Source organism: Monodelphis domestica, chromosome 6 (assembly GCF_027887165.1).
Source record: "Monodelphis domestica isolate mMonDom1 chromosome 6, mMonDom1.pri, whole genome shotgun sequence".
In the NCBI taxonomy this organism is placed as follows: Eukaryota; Metazoa; Chordata; class Mammalia; order Didelphimorphia; family Didelphidae; genus Monodelphis; species Monodelphis domestica.
The window spans coordinates 300,759,495-300,772,004 of NC_077232.1; the positions used below are offsets into that span (position 1 = coordinate 300,759,495).

General features: G+C 50.3%; 1 protein-coding gene across 4 annotated transcripts in view; it reads right to left on the reverse strand.

Annotated features, from left to right (window-relative positions):
• The window catches only part of PDE5A (phosphodiesterase 5A), a 166,047-nt gene extending 157,584 nt beyond the window's left edge, over positions 1–8,463 (reverse strand). For 2 of the 4 annotated variants that reach the window (XM_007495546.3, XM_007495545.3), the window contains exon 1: positions 8,110–8,463. In XM_007495546.3, coding sequence (XP_007495608.1) covers positions 8,110–8,339 — 230 coding nt within the window. In that variant the 5' untranslated portion in view covers positions 8,340–8,463. Of the gene's footprint in view, positions 1–6,339; positions 7,771–8,109 lie in introns of those variants that run through there. The other 2 variants (XM_056803498.1, XM_007495547.3) reach the window with 1 other exon arrangement.
• Positions 8,464–12,510: the final 4,047 nt, after the last annotated feature.

The following is a 12,510-nucleotide window of genomic DNA, read 5'->3' on the forward strand; positions in this document are numbered from 1 at the left end:
GGGCCAGACACCATCAGCTTCTAGACATCTTAGTTTCAGGACAAAAAGCAACTCAACTTTATTTAGTGTGTAACAGAGAACCTGGAAGGTTTTGAAGCAAAGGGGTGCCCTGAGCAGCTCTGAGGTAAATGAATAAATGAAGAAGCCTGTGTTTAGCCCCCTATAGACTCTATGTCAAACAACGTGTTAAGTAACTGCAGTGGATACGCACAGAAGAAAAAAAAGGCAGCCCTTCCTCTCAAAAACCTCAGTCTAGAAGACAGTATATGTTGGAGGGCTGAGCTGCAGGGTAGATGGCAAGACCCAGGAATCCTTATGATGCACACGTAAGGGTATCTAATCCTTTAGTACATCGTTACCTTCCACCACCTTAAGCTCTCTTACAAGATACCCCAAACAAAAAATTCCCCCACTTCATCACAAAAACATACCAGAGAGTCTAAGAAAAGTCTTAAGGGAAAGAGGACCAAGCACAGAGCCATACAAACTGGAGGAAATGGTCACCACATTACAGAGAAAGTCAGCCTTTCTGCAATGAAGGCAAGCTTCAAAGATGCCCCACTGGGTAGACCATGGCACTGGAGGCCCAGAGGAGGTAGGAAGCACCATCTTACCAATGACTATATTCGATTCTCAGAGTCAAGCCAAACTAGTCAATTAATTCCAACCTCCCCAAAGAACATTTCCCCTTAAAATGAGCTAGAGAACCTCATGAACATAAGAGGCAGCCCTAGGAATTTTCAGTCCAAGCCACCACTATCCTTCCCCCAAACCCTTATGTCGGATGTTTGTGTTAGGAGGTTGCATAATAAAATATCTTCCATCTGGATTTGGTGGGGATTGTTTTGATTCAATTAGGCTTTTGCCAGCCCAATTTTGAGCCAGTGGAGAGAGAACCAGTCCTGAAGTCAGCAAGACTCATCTTTGTGAGTTCAAATCCAGACTCAGACACTTACTAGCTCTATGACACTGGGCAAGTCATTTAACAAGGTTTGCCTCAGTTCCTCAAGGAAATGGCCAACTACTCCAGTACCTTCGCCAAGAAAACTCCAAACAGGGTTGTGAAGAGTCAGATATGACTGAAAATGACTGACCAACAACAATGGCTGAATGGATGGAATGCTGGGCTTAGAGACTGAAAAACCTGGGCTTAAATCCCACTGCAATTATTTACTAGCTGTGCAACTCGGGACAATGGACTCAACCTCTCTGGGGCTCATTTTTCTTATCTGTAGATAAGGTTAATAAGATGTATAGTATCGACCTTATAGGCTTTTGTCAGGGTTAAGTGGGATGACATAGAAAGAACTATGCAAAACTGAGAACAATAAAAATATTTGTGTGGTTATAAGCATGTTTTCCAGACACATTTCTATAGAAAGTAAAGCTAAAACTAATCTCGAGTTGATACACTAAATATTTCGATTGCAAATGGGCTGCCACCACTACTATTTTTTAAAAGGGCCCCTGCTGTTATTTATGTAGTCCTTTAAGTTCACACTCATTTGATTTTTACAACTCTGTGAGGTAGATGCTATTCTCAATTCTCATTTTACAGATGGGGAAATTGAGGAATAGCCCAACTATGTCCAAACAAGCTATAGAAAGAATAAGCTAGAGCTCATCAACAATAGCTGCTATAGATACAGTAGTCCAAGGAGAGGGAATCAGGTACAAGTTCTTGGATTCAAAAGCACAAAAGGGCAGGTAGATAGTGTCAAATTTGACACAGATAACACTGAGGCACCATGAGTGCATACATGCACAATGAATAACGTAGCTATTTTTCTTTTCTTTTCTTTTAACCCTTACCTTCCATTTTAGAATCAATACTGGGTATCGGTTATAAGGCAGAAGAACAGTAAGGGCTAGGCAATAAGGGTTAAGTGATTTGCTCAGGATCACACAGCTAGGAAGTGTCTGAGGTCACATCTGAACCCAGGACCTCCCTCTCTAGGCCTGGCTCTCAATCCACTGAGCTACCTAGATGCCCCCAGGTAGCTATTTTCCCCCCAAGGCAATAGATTGACAAACACTGTGCCAGAAGGACAGAAAGCAGTAATGTTTGGTCTATGTTCAGTGAGTTTTATTTTCTTTGAGCCCTAGGATTTGGAGAGTGAAGGAACTAAGAGATTATTAAATCCAATCTGCCTTGGTTTACATAGGAGGAAACTAAGAAGAAAAGAATTAAATGGACCACCTTATTAAGTAGCACAGCCATACTTGGAAGCCAAATCCCAGTACTCCCAATTCTGAGCTCTGTAGCAAATGCTTTAGCAAAATGCGCTTTCCAAATAATTTGCTGGGAAATGATTCCTATGAAAATGTGTCATCTGCTTAATAGGAGGATAACAAAAATTCAAATCAAAGGTGCTTAGCCTCTCTGCCTCTTTTATAGCCACATCGACTGCTTTCGAAATTAGTATCTTGGCCTGAAAAACCATACAGATGATAGAAGGGAGGAAAAATGGCCCCAGAATTCCAATGGCATTTGGGACCTAAGCCCTCCCCGCCTCCCTCTGTATCCACCAAATTCAAATCCAATCTTTGAGAAGACCCACTGCTGTACAGTAGCAAAATCATTCTGGGGTTGGTGGACCTGGGGAACCCAGGCTCTGGGTGGGGATCGATCCCTTATTACCTGTGCACTTTTTTAGACAGGTCCCTTTTTCTCTCTGAGTCCCATTTCCAAACCGAGGGAGTCAGATTCCATGGCCTTTGAGGTCCCTTCCAGTCTAAAGCTATACTTCTGATGCTAAGTAATAAAGTTAATTGGAGAATTCAACTGCCGGTTGTTTCTGGACTTTGATCCAGGCTGCCATAAAACATAGCCACATTTAACATCAGCGCTTCCTCTATATGCAGAGAGGCATTTGTTTGGGGCCTGGTACAAAGCAAAGCAATCTTTAAAGATCAGAGAGACAGTGTATGATTGTTAGAAACCTGGGGGCAAATGGCACCGTCACCACAGCCCTACTGAGTCTCTGAGATCAAAAGTTACCATTATTTCAAGATGCTGCTGCAGAAAACAACAGCTGGATTCCGCAGGTCTTCGATGCAAACACACAGTGGGGAAAAAGCCTCAGCCCTTCTCCTCCAAAGGATCGGGGTGGCACATTTCCTGGGATGGCGCAGAGGGCATCTGAACAGCCTCCACACATTCTAGTTGGCTTGTCCAAAATGGATTGTCCAAATATTGTTCATGCATGTTATTAACTCAGCAGAGGCAGTCCAAGGCAATCTAAAGTGCCCAAGGGCATGGCATGGTTGCCACCCTGGGCAGCAGCTCCAGCCCCAATCTCTTTTAAGTTCTTAAGAGGTTCCCACATTGTTTTCTTGTTAATTAAAGCTAGTTTCCAGAAACCAAGAGCAAAGTAGTCCTTCAATCAAATGCTACCTTTCCAAGAGTTACCCAGAATCCTGACAGTGACCCATCCATCCATCTTTAGCCCACTGCTACCTCATTTCCAGCTCCTCATTTCCCATTGAATGGAAACAAAATCTCAGGCTGTCTGGCAAAAGCCTGAGGAACACCCCAGTGATATGGAAAGACGGATGAACTTGGATTGAGAGAACCTGAGTTCCAGTACCTTCCATTCCTTAGCACCACCCCATGTGGTAAATCAGTTCAGCTTTCTAAACCTTGGTTTCCTTATATGTAAAATGAAGGAGTTAGAGCTAAGATGAACTTGAAGATTCCTCTTCAACCTGGAGCTAGTATTCTAAAATAAACCAATGAGAGACATGTGGCTTAGCTGTGGGACAAATGGTCAGCTCTGGGAGGCAGGAAGACCTAAAGGAGGGTCTGGTTGGGCACTCTCAGGGCCCCAGGGGAATCTCTAAAATGAAATTAGGTGGAGGCTGCTAGGTGGCTCAGTGGATGGAGAGCCAGTCCTGGAATTTGGAGGTCCTGAGTTCAAATGTGGCCTCAGACAATTCCTAACTAGTGACCCTGGGCAAGTTATTTAACCTCCATTGTCTAGCCCTTTACTGCTTTTCTGCCTTGGAACCAAAACAGTATTGACTCTAAGGTGAGGGTTTTTTTAAAAAATGAAATTAGCAGACACTTCCTAGCTGTGTGACCCTGGGCAAGTCCCTTAACTCCCATTGCCTAGCCCTTACCACTCTTTTGCCCTAAAACCAATGCAGAGTTTTGATTCCAAGATGGAAGGTAAGGATTTAAAAAAAAAAATGAAATTAGGATGGATGTGATGGTGAAGGGAGTGTTCCACACAGGGAAGTCATAGGTCCTGACCAATCAATCCTAAGAAGCTAGATCAATCATCAGACTTGTTTCCTGGGATGGATGGAGCACTTGAATATTTTTCTTTTTCTTTCTTTTAATTTTCCAAGCCAAACATGCTCATTTGTACTTTTCTAGTTTTTGTTTTGGAAGAAAACATGGAGGGGAAAAGAATAGCATTTCCGATAGACAGCTGCCCGGCAATCCAAGATGTAACCAGTCATGGAGCTGAAGTCCATGAAGACCATAAAATGCCACTCTGGGGAACTTTGCCGATGCCTGCAGCCTGGATTTTGATGCTAGTGCTTCTGAGATTTCCCAGTCAGTGTCCAAGGTCTCATCTGGAATCCCCCAGAGCTAATGGCTTGTTATGCTGCCTCCCACTCACCCTCCCATCATGTGAAAAGACTCAACTTCCTACCCAAACCCTGTGGAAGCCCTTGCAGGCCTCTCCCAAGCAGCTGGACAGTGTTCAATCCCCAAAGTGAGAGTATGTATTTCTTGGTGCTCCAGAGATTAAAGGCCTGCTGTCCTCTGGCTAAACATGGGACCAATTTCCGGTCCTCAAAGCAGTCTCCAGGGCTCTTAAAGCAAAAATCCACATCCTTCAGGAAAGTGAGATAACTGGTCTCTGTCATCCCCTGTGAGTTGGGAACTGTGTCTGTCTGCAAGGCTGACTTGGAGCAAAGCACTTCCCTGGGCTCTGGCTCCCCTCTAACTTGGGCGGTGGGCTTCAGCAGAACACAAGCCCCCCAGATCCTAAGGTGAGCCAGAGAAAACAGGAGAGAACGTTGCCAAAGGGTCAGGACTTCATTGTGCCCATGTCTTGCCCCAGATTAGTTAAGAGCTTTCAGAAGATGCCCAGCAAGCTCTGAAAGTGAACTGTCTAGGCAAAAGGACCCTTACCCCATTTCACACGTCTGCCAAGGGCCCCAGTGCCCAATGACCCACCGCCATCAGAACCCAGGGGGCTAATGAGATATTGCCACTATTGGGGCTGCAGTTTTCCACTGCAAGGAGACCTTTGCTTAGGGGGGATGCCAGAAGGAACCCTCCCAGGGAAGCTATTTGAAAAAGTGTTACAGGAAATGAGCAGAACTCTAAGAGGAGTTGGAAGGAGGTGGGAGGAGGAGAGCCTGGCAGAGCCAGATAAACGGTGGCAACAGGAAGCATCTGAAGACTTAACACTAAGAGGGAGTGCGCCTACTGCCTCGGTAGTTTCATTCAAAGCCCACTCTAAAATGATCTCCCTACACAAACGCTGCTCAGGGGGCTGCTCCGCAGGCTCTGTCATGTGGGAGCAGCGGGGCACAGAAGAATCATTGAGCAAAAAGAGAAACTGAGGTTCTCTCAAATTGGAAAATGGACGAGACCTTGGGGACCCTATCTTTTCTGGGACTTCTTAACGTGTGGATATGATAGATCCCTCGGTCAGTCCGATGAGGCATACGGGACCCCAGCTCAGAATAATGGTTTTAAATGCGTCAAATAAAATGCACTGGATCACAAAGGAAAGCCATGTACTGACATATTTATCAAAATTTTGAAAAAAATCAAGATCTTGGACTTCCTGAAGTATCGAACCGGATCTATCAGACCTCTACAAAGAACAAAAAAAAAACCTCTCTACAACCTTCTTCCCTCCCCTCTAGCGATAACTTAAGACCTTTAGGGATGGGGCGCTCACTGTCTACAAGAAGCCCATTCTCATTTTGGATAGCTCTGTCAGAAAGTTCTTCCTTCCACCAAGCCTAAATCTTCTCTTTAACATCCCGCTTTTGCACCCCGGGGTCGGCAAAACTTCCTCCCAGCGCGCAGCCGGTCCCCATCCAGATCTTCACACTCGTAACTCGCCTCCTTGCTCCAGAGTGGGAAGTCTCAAAATGAAGAAATGGAGGCAGGGGGAAGCCCACAGGCACCTAATGCTGAATCCAACCTCTTCGGTAAGAGCGGCGGGAAAAAACAACGAAACTCCGTCTCCGCCTCGCCTGGGTTCAGTGCCTCTAGCAGGTGGGCTCCCTCCCGCCTGTGCCAGTGCTCTCCACCCCGCCTCTCCCCTTTGGCTAGGGACCGCCGGGACGGAAGGGTGACAATACCTCGTCTTGTCTCCGAAAGGCAGCATAGCCGAGGTTCGGAAGAGAGGCCGTGCAGCCTCGTTTCCACTGCGCGCGGAAGTCCCGCCGATGCCCGAGCTGGCCGCGGCCGGGCTGCAGAGGGTGGAGCGCGGGCCGGCTGGGCCAGGTGATGCGGAGACACGCCCTTGAACTCCCCGAGCAGTCTTAGGCGCCGCGAGGACGTTGCCCCCTGGCGGGGAGCGCTTGGCACAGCAGCAACCCACCCGAGAGACTGGCGATGTCCCCCACCGCCTCGCCAAATCCGCGTCTGGCTCGGAGTCCTGGCAAGCTCAGGAGACCCTGGCACCGCCCTCCGGCCAACCCTTTCCTAAGACTCCTAACTCCTCCTAACGGCCTCCCGGGCCTCAGATGGGCGGGCGGCCCTTCCCTGCCCACTGGACTTCCAGCCTTCTTCCCTAGGAGTCTAGACCACGCGCTCCTGCGAGGGGGCAGCAAGGCACAAACGGCCGAACTCGGCGCCTCGGTCCTAGCCCTGGCTGCTTCTGTTAGCGGGGCTGCCAGCGTCCCACCCGAACTGGCAGCACCAACTAACTGTCGCGGCCCAGGTGGGGAGCAGCACTGTCCCTACTTCTCCCTTCCTCTTCCCCCTCCCCCCCTCCCCCCTCCAGCAGCAGCTATTCCTCTCAAGCTCTTTGCCGGCTTGCACGCTCACTCACTCACTCACACATACACACACAAGCACTCACACACTCACGCTCAAGCTCCACCCTGCTGGGCTGGGCCGGGCTGGGCTGGGCCGAGCCAGTCTAGTGAAACCGGACAGCATGGCCATCCCCAGCCTTGCTCCTTCTTCTCGGGCTCTTTCTCCTCCCTTCCCGGACAGCAGAGGCGGCGGCGGCGGCGGCTGCGGCTGCGGCTGCGGGTGCTCCCAGTCGCGCTGGACCAGGCTGCTCCTGTCCCGCCATTTGCTCCGGGTCTCCTCCCCGCCCAGCCCAGCTCCGCCTCTGCCCCGGCCCCGCCCCCGTCCTTCTGCTCCTCGGCGGTCCCTCTCTTGCGCCAGGCAGCGGGGGCCTCCCAGAGCTGACCCGGGCCAGGCCGGAGCCCCGGAATTAGGCGCGGAGGCGGCCTTTCGGTGCGTCTCCTTAAAATTCCCAATGGAATCCAAAAGCTTGGAGCCCCCCAAGGTGGATGGCGAAGAGGTCACGGCCGGGGGCACCCGCAGACTCCAGCTCCAGTCCTCCCCCCCCCATTCCAAGCACACACAGGTCACACGCAGATCCCTGTGGATACCCCCGAGGAAAGCCCTCGGACCAAGCGGGCCCCTTCTTCCAGACTCCCAGGAGGAAAGACAATTGGGGTTCACACTGGGGTTGAAGGCAAAAAGGGGAGGGCAGAAGAGAGGTTGGAGCTCGGACCCGGAAAGCAGGAAAAATCTTTGTTCCGGGGAAGCCCCGGCCCGGCTGCACACTCAGTGTCGGCACCCCAAGTGGCTCCGCAGCTGCACCGTGCTGCTGGCGGGGCCGGAGCTCCGGGAGGGCTCCCAAGGATCTCCACCCTTCACTCCCTCCAGCGATCCAGGGCTCAGTTAGATCTGAGAAGGGACCTTAGAGCTCGTCCGGTCCTAACCCCTGCTGGGGGTGGGGTGGGGGGAGGCTTTTGTTCGCCGAGCTTTGGGAGCCGAGCCGGGGTGACTGACTCCCCGGCCAGGACCAGGGGCCGGGAGAGTTAAGGAGCTGCCGATCCCCTAGCCCCCAGGCTCCTGGGTGCGAGGCTTGCGGACACTGGGCTTACCTAGTGGCTTTCCGCACAAAGTAGGAGGAAGTGAAGTCCCTGTGGTCGTCCAGCCACGCTTCCACCCAGGCGGTGTCCCGGGGCTCCCCGGGCTCCCCCGGCTGCGGCTGCCGCTGCCGCCGCTGCTGCTGTTGCTGCTGCTGCTGCTGCTGTTGCTGCCGCTGCCGCTGCCGCTGCCGCCGGCGCCGGCGCCGCCCCCGTGGGCTCCGGCTCGGGCAGTCCGGCTCCATGGTCCCGCGGTGCTGCCCCCGCCCAGGGGCCGCTACTCGCTGGAGGCTCTCGGGGCCCTCCTCTCTTCCCCCCCACAGGGGCCCGCCCTCGTGGAATCCAGAGCCCGAACGCTCCAGACCCTCCTCCCCTGGCCCGACAGCGGCTGCGGGTCGGAGGGACAGAGGGCGGAGGGCGGGCACGCAGCGCCGGCCTCCCCCGCCCCTCCCGAAGCGGACTGCCGGGCGGACGGGCGAGCGGCTGGCTCTCCAGGTGTGGCAGGCTTTGCCAGAATCAGAGCGAGACTGAAACTGACGCGGAGACTGAAGAGCCGGGAGCTTTGGGGTGGGGTGCCTCCCCTCCCCTGCCCTGCAGCCCTGTGTCCCTGGGGCGTGGGTGCTCCGGCGCGGGCAGGCTCGGCCACCGGGGTGCGCTGCGAGCCAAGCGGAGCCGGGAGAGGACCCAACGCGGGGCTGCTGGGCTGTGGGTGCGGATTTCTGTGCTGATCTGGAATTGGAGAAAGTTAGTGGTAGAGCCGCTCACTGGGGTACCGGTTCCCGACCCAGTTCAGAAGGGACAGTGGGGCTTGCGAAGCTTCACACCTGGCGCCGAGAGGGAGAGAGAGAGAGAGACAGAGACAGAGAGAGAGACAGAGTCAGAGACAGACAGAGACAGAGAGACAGAGACAGACAGAGACAGACAGAGACAGACAAACAGACAGAAAGACAGACGACAGACAGACAGACAGACAGACTGAGGATCGTGTGCCACTTCCCCAGTGGGTTGGAGAACCATGAAAGAAAACATCTCTCCTCCTTCGCTGTGATCCCCCCCCCCCCTTCACCTCCTTCCCCCTCAGCCCGGGATCTGGCCATTCTAGCTATCCACGAAAAATTGAGTGCTTGCGAGCATTCCAGGCCTTAGCAGTGCCTGCCACATCCTACAGGTTTAATAAATGTGCATTGTCTATTGCCTCTTCAGAGGCTGAGGCTGGTTTTCCTGCTGACCCCCAGGACCCCCGCCCAAACTGAAGGACTGTCTATTTTTCTCCCTCAGTATCCTCTCATTGGCTTCAGCAGCTTCCATGGATTCAACTGTCACCTCTATTCAAGTACTTTCCGTGTCTATAGAGCCAACACTCGTCACCCTTCCAAGCTACAATCTTGTATTATAAACTGCACATTGGACATCTCCAACTGGACACTGTATAGGGCTCTCAACCTCAACATGTCCCAAGCAGAACTAATCGTTTTCTCCCATAAGCCTCTCTTTTTAACTCTATTCCATACTACCTAGCTACCTGGGTTTGTAATCTGTCAAGGTGGAATCTTCCCTGCTCCTCACTAATCGTATCCAGCCAATTTCTTAGGCTTTGCCAGCTCTGTCTCTAGCATCTGTGCTCTTCTCATCCACAGAGATGCCACTCTAGTCCAGGACTTCATCTCCTTTCATTTGAATTATTGTGGCAGCCTCCTAATTGTCCTCTTGGCCTCCAGTTTCTCCTCTCTGCATTTTCGTTCTCTACATAATTGCCAAACTGATATTCCTCAATCTGATCTGAACAAATCACTCCCGTGTTCTAGATCAGCATTGGTGAAGATGTAGTAGGGGCGCAGAGCTGGCACTCTGGGGAGCTGCTCCATTCCCCCTCTTCCCAGTGCCCCAGGACAATTTTTGCATGCCTCACCCCTTTGGCCAGCCCCAAACAAGCACTTTCTCCCTCAATTCTCTCAGGTAATCAGGGGCTCCCAGACAGCTTGAATTTGCCCTCTGGGCACTCGAACTTTGAGAGGGCTCCTCTATGAGGTCAGATGTTCCTGAGTCTTGTTGCATTTGAAAATAAACACTAGCAGTCCCCACAGACCATGTCTGAGACTAGCTCCCCAGGACCACGTGCCCTCTTCTGTACCTCAGTCCTTTTCATCCCAGATCCTGCTCATTCTGCCCTCCAGACCTCTACAGACAATGACCAGAAGGATCTGAGTTGCTCAGCTCTGAACTCCTCATGTAATTAATACATCTTCTCCATCTTAGCCATTCTCTATCCTACCAATCCGGTACCCCAGTCCCTTCTCCATTTTGGTCTGAGAATGACAATCAAGTCAACACATCATCAATTCCAAAAGGCACGCCGACAGGCTGTCCCGTGATTCCACTTCTCATACTGGTGGCTTCCTAATTCCTTCCCTGACTTACCCTAAATGTGTGGGCTCTTGCTATCAGACAACAAGCTCCTAGAAGGTAGGACTTGTTTCCTCTTTTTATTTGGATTCCTGGCACCTAGCAAAAAGTAGGCACTCAGTAAATGCTAATTGGTTGATTAATTAGGCCAACAAAATAACTAATTTATGAACTGTTTTTTTTTTTTGATCCAAAAGAAAAGTAAAGGTTTGGTCCCTGAGGCCATAAACCTTTAAGGTTCTACTCCTTAGGGCCCTTTATAGCTCCCCTCCAATCTCGAATAGAAATGGAGGAAAAAACGTCAGGAATTAAAGAATCCATAGACAGCCCCTGAGACCTATAAGAATACCTGGAGTAGGTCCCCTGTAAGGAAAAAGAAATGGGGATTGTGAACTCATACTACTTTCCATTAGAATTTCCACAGCTCTCATGACTCAAGAAATAGGTCCATTACTCTTCGGTAACCTAGATCCCTGCTATGCCAGCCCTTTCTCCTTGTCATTGGGTCTTCACCTACTGCTGGCTTCTCTTTTCCTGGGGAGGGGGAGGTGCCACATTGGCCTGTGCCTCAGTTCCTGGCTCCCTCCTCTTTATTTCCATTAGGGGTTATCCCCACAGTATTGATGATACCTTGGCTCCAGGGAACTCGATCCATTTCGTGGATAGCCCCTATTCTCTACATTTCTCCAATCTTAATATGTTCTACTATTTTGAAACTCTTTATTGAAACAATCAAATTTAACAGCTATTTCCAAGTTTAGATTGAGGAAGATGTTCCCAAGGCAAAAGGCCAGTTCAAGTGAATGAACTCCACTGGCCCTGGGAACTTAAGGTGCTCTGGCACCCCAGGCTCCTGGGATGGAGGCTGGTCAAAGAACTGCCATGTTCACAAGAAGCGCAATAGGGCAGTTGGTCTCAGTTGACTGCTCCATAACATGCCCGGGCACACCTGTTCCAAACTTATTTTTCAGCAATTCAGTTCTTTCTGGTCCATTAAGTCTGGAGGGTGTATGCTCCAAGAGGTGTCTGATGATATGGACTGTGACACACTTACCAGAGATCTGAGCAGCTGCCTTTGTTTGAACACACTCTAGATGATTTAAGAGATCAATAATTCTCTTGACCTCCCTCCAGATGGCCTGAGCAGCTCACTGGAGAGTCCTGCCCTTGGAGGAATGCTCTCCGCCCTTTTTGGGGTATCTTCTACTTAAGTCATGTTTAGTGTTCCCTGCCCCTGAAATAGGCAGCCTCTGCCTCCTCTCCAACAACAGAGTTTTCTTCATGAATCATATTAAAAGAATTCCCCCTAATCCTCTTTCTTTTAATTTTTGTTTTATACAGAGGGAAGAAATGAAAGTGTCGATTAATCTGGGTGAAATAATGAATTGGAGCTAGTGTAGTACAGGGGAAAGAGATCCCTAGTCCTGGAGTCAGGGAACCTGGATTCAAATCCCATTTCTGATGCTTATTTTCTATGTGACTTTGGGACTTCATTTTCCTCATCTGCCAAAAAAAACCAAAGAGGTTGGACCAGAGGACCTCTGAGGACTCTTTTAACCCTACTTCTAGGATCCTCTGACTCTGCCCAATGTCTTTATGACACCTTCGGCAATTCCTAGTCTTCATTTTGTGTCTTTTGTCCTGCTGCTTGTTTCTCGTGTCCTGAGGAGAAACAGCTTGGACAAAAGGACAATAGGGTGGGACTTGCTTACATTTGTTACAGCTAAGAATTGGAGAAGATCCAGTTTCTACAGTTTAATCATTAGTTGGCTATGTGATCTCCTCGAGGTGGGTATTCTCTCTACCAATGAAGCCCATTATTGACAGGAGACCTTCCTAGTACTCCCAGAAAAGCAAATGCCTTTCCCCCTGAGATTCCCTCCCATCAACTCTGTCTATATCTTGGATGCACCAATTAATTGGAAAGCTGTTGTACGAGCAATATCCTAACTGCCCAGCATCCAGGTGTAGCTGACTAGTTTTTCTGTAAATGGCATTGAAACCCATCCTCAC